This window comes from Glycine max, chromosome 3 (genome assembly GCF_000004515.6).
Source record: "Glycine max cultivar Williams 82 chromosome 3, Glycine_max_v4.0, whole genome shotgun sequence".
NCBI lineage: Eukaryota > Viridiplantae > Streptophyta > Magnoliopsida > Fabales > Fabaceae > Glycine > Glycine max.
In genome coordinates this window covers 4,240,266-4,243,615 of record NC_016090.4, presented here as the reverse complement: position 1 = coordinate 4,243,615, position 3,350 = coordinate 4,240,266, and the positions used below count along the sequence as shown (strand labels likewise).

At 39.1% G+C, this 3,350-nt stretch overlaps 1 protein-coding gene across 1 annotated transcript; it reads left to right on the top strand.

Annotated features, from left to right (window-relative positions):
- Nucleotides 1-313: 313 nt before the first annotated feature.
- On the top strand, nucleotides 314-3,344 carry LOC102668720 (putative disease resistance RPP13-like protein 1; the record flags this gene model as incomplete). Its single annotated transcript, XM_014773475.3, has 1 exon — nucleotides 314-3,344. A coding segment is annotated over exon 1 (2,937 nt), but the record flags the coding sequence as incomplete, so codon positions are not given.
- Between the last annotated feature and the right edge of the window lie 6 nt (nucleotides 3,345-3,350).

Genomic DNA, 3,350 nt, shown 5'->3' with positions numbered 1-3,350 from the left:
GCAAGCAATTTCAGAAAAGAAAGAAAAAAACATACACCACTGGTCCACACGGTTTGGAAACAGAAATGAAACTAGTCTAAAGTGAGGTGACATTTAAAGCGAGAAAGCTCGCCATCACTAACTTTAATTAAAATCATTTTAGAAATATAATCCATTTTTTTTAAAATTAATGGTAGAAATATCATCACTCTTTAAATCTCTTGAGTCTTTAGTCTGGAGGAGCTAAATTCAAAATAGAAATATCAAAAAAGCAGCATGTGGGGAACAAAAGTAAAGAGACTCCCAAAAAGCATCCAGGCCAACGTGATAAGTCAGCCACCACCACCATAATAAATAAAAAAACCGTTCATAGCAACCAATTCCTTGCCTTTGTCTTTCTACTCTGATCATCTTTTGTTCTTGAGATAATGGCAGCAGCACTGGTAGGTGGTGCCTTTCTCTCTGCTTTCCTTGATGTGGTTTTCGACAGGCTGGCTTCACGTGAGTTTGTTCACTTGATCCTTGGAAATAAGCTTAGCAAGAAGTTGCTTCAAAAGTTGGAGACCACTCTCAGAGTGGTTGGAGCTGTGCTTCATGATGCCGAGAAGAAACAGATCACAAACACCAATGTCAAACACTGGCTCAATGATCTCAAAGATGCTGTCTATGAGGCCGATGACTTACTCGACCATGTTTTCACCAAAGCTGCCACCCAAAAGAAGGTAAGAAACTTTTTTTCTCGCTTTTCCGATAGGAAGATCGTTAGTAAGTTGGAAGACATAGTTGTCACACTTGAGTCTCATTTAAAACTCAAGGAGAGTCTTGATTTGAAAGAGAGTGCAGTGGAGAACTTGTCATGGAAAGCTCCATCAACATCTGTGGAAGATGGATCTCATATATATGGTAGGCAGAAAGATAAGGAGGCCATAATCAAGTTGTTGTTGGAGGATAACAGTGACGGTAGTGAAGTGTCTGTGGTTCCTATTGTGGGCATGGGTGGGGTTGGAAAAACTACTTTGGCCCAACTGGTGTACAATGATGAGAATCTGGTAGAGATATTTGACTTTAAGGCATGGGTTTGTATTTCTAAAGAATTTGATGTTCTGAAGATCACAAAAACTATGATAGAGGCGATTACTGGAGAGCCTTGTAAATTGAATGATCTGAATCTACTTCATCTTGAATTGATGGACAAGCTGAAAGATAAAAAATTCTTAATTGTCTTGGATGATGTTTGGACAGAGGATTATGTTGATTGGAGTCTTATTAAGAAACCATTTAACCGTGGGATTAGGAGAAGTAAGATTCTTCTAACAACCCGCAGTGAAAAAACAGCATCTATAGTCCAAACTGTTCACACCTATCATCTAAACCAATTGTCGAATGAAGATTGTTGGTCAGTGTTTGTGAACCATGCGTGTCTTTCCTCTGAATCGAACGAGAACACAACAACACTAGAAAAAATTGGAAAGGAGATTGTTAAAAGGTGCAACGGACTGCCTTTAGCAGCACAGTCGCTTGGAGGCATGTTGAGAAAAAAGCATGACATCGTGGATTGGAATAATATTCTGAATAGTGACATTTGGGAACTTTCTGAAAGTGAGTGTAAAGTTATTCCAGCACTGAGACTTAGTTATCATTATCTCCCTCCACATTTAAAACGGTGCTTTGTTTATTGTTCCTTGTATCCACAAGATTACCAATTTGAAAAAAATGAATTAATCTTGTTGTGGATGGCCGAAGATCTTTTGAAGAAATCAAGCAAAGGTAGGACTTTAGAAGAGGTTGGTCATGAGTATTTTGACGATTTGGTTTCGAGATCATTTTTCCAACGTTCAAACACAAGTAGAAGTAGTTGGCCTTATGGCAAATGTTTTGTGATGCATGACCTCATCCATGATCTAGCCACATCACTCGGTGGAGATTTTTACTTTAGATCAGAAGAACTTGGGAAAGAAACAAAGATCAAGACCAAGACTCGTCATTTGTCATTTACGAAATTCAATTCTTCAGTCTTGGACAACTTTGATGTTGTTGGTAGAGCAAAATTTCTGAGAACTTTTTTGTCCATTATCAATTTTGAAGCTGCTCCATTCAACAACGAGGAGGCACGATGTATCATAGTGTCGAAGCTTATGTACTTGAGAGTTTTATCATTTTGTGACTTCCGAAGTTTGGATTCTTTGCCTGATTCAATAGGTAAATTGATCCATCTGCGCTATTTAGATCTTTCTGATTCAAGTGTAGAAACACTGCCAAAGTCATTGTGTAATTTATACAATCTGCAAACTTTGAAGTTGCGTAGTTGCAGAAAGCTGACTAAGTTGCCTAGTGACATGTGCAATCTTGTTAATTTGCGTCATCTTGAGATATTTTGGACTCCTATAAAAGAGATGCCGAGAGGAATGAGTAAATTAAATCATTTACAACATCTGGATTTCTTTGCTGTGGGCAAGCACGAAGAGAATGGAATCAAAGAATTGGGAGGACTTTCAAATCTTTGTGGTGAACTTGAAATTAGGAAGTTGGAGAATGTTTCCCAAAGTGAAGAAGCGTTGGAGGCAAGGATGATGGATAAAAAACACATTAATAGTTTACAGTTGGAATGGTCTAGATTTAACAACAACAGGACCAACTTCCAACTTGAAATAGATGTGCTTTGCAAGTTACAGCCTCACTTTAACATTGAATCGTTGCAAATAATAGGCTATGAAGGAACCAGATTTCCAGATTGGATGGGAAATTCTTCCTACTGCAATATGATTAGTCTAAAATTGCGTGATTGTGACAACTGTAGTATGCTTCCTTCACTTGGACAACTACCTTCTCTCAAGGTCCTTGAAATTTCAGTATTGAATAGGCTGAAGACTATTGATGCAGGTTTCTACAAGAATGAAGAATGTCATTCTGGGACGTCCTTTCCCTCCCTTGAATCTCTGGCCTTTTATGGCATGCCTTGCTGGGAGGTGTGGAGTTCCTTCGATTCAGAAGCTTTTCCTGTGCTTAAAAGTCTTTACATACGTGACTGCCCTAAGCTAGAGGGAAATTTGCCGAATCACCTTCCTGTTCTGAAAAAACTTGCGATTAAGTATTGCGAGCTGCTTGTCTCTTCTCTCCCAACGGCTCCCGCCATTCAAAGTTTGGAAATAAGTGAAAGCAATAAAGTAGCACTGCATGCGTTACCTCTATTGGTAGAGACTATAGAAGTAGAAGGAAGCCCAATGGTGGAGTCCATGATGGAGGCCATCACTAACATCCAACCAACTTGTCTCCGGTCTTTAACATTAAGGGATTGCTCGTCAGCCGTGTCATTTCCAGGTGGTCGTTTACCTGAATCACTGAAGAGTCTGCATATCAAGGATCTTAAAAAA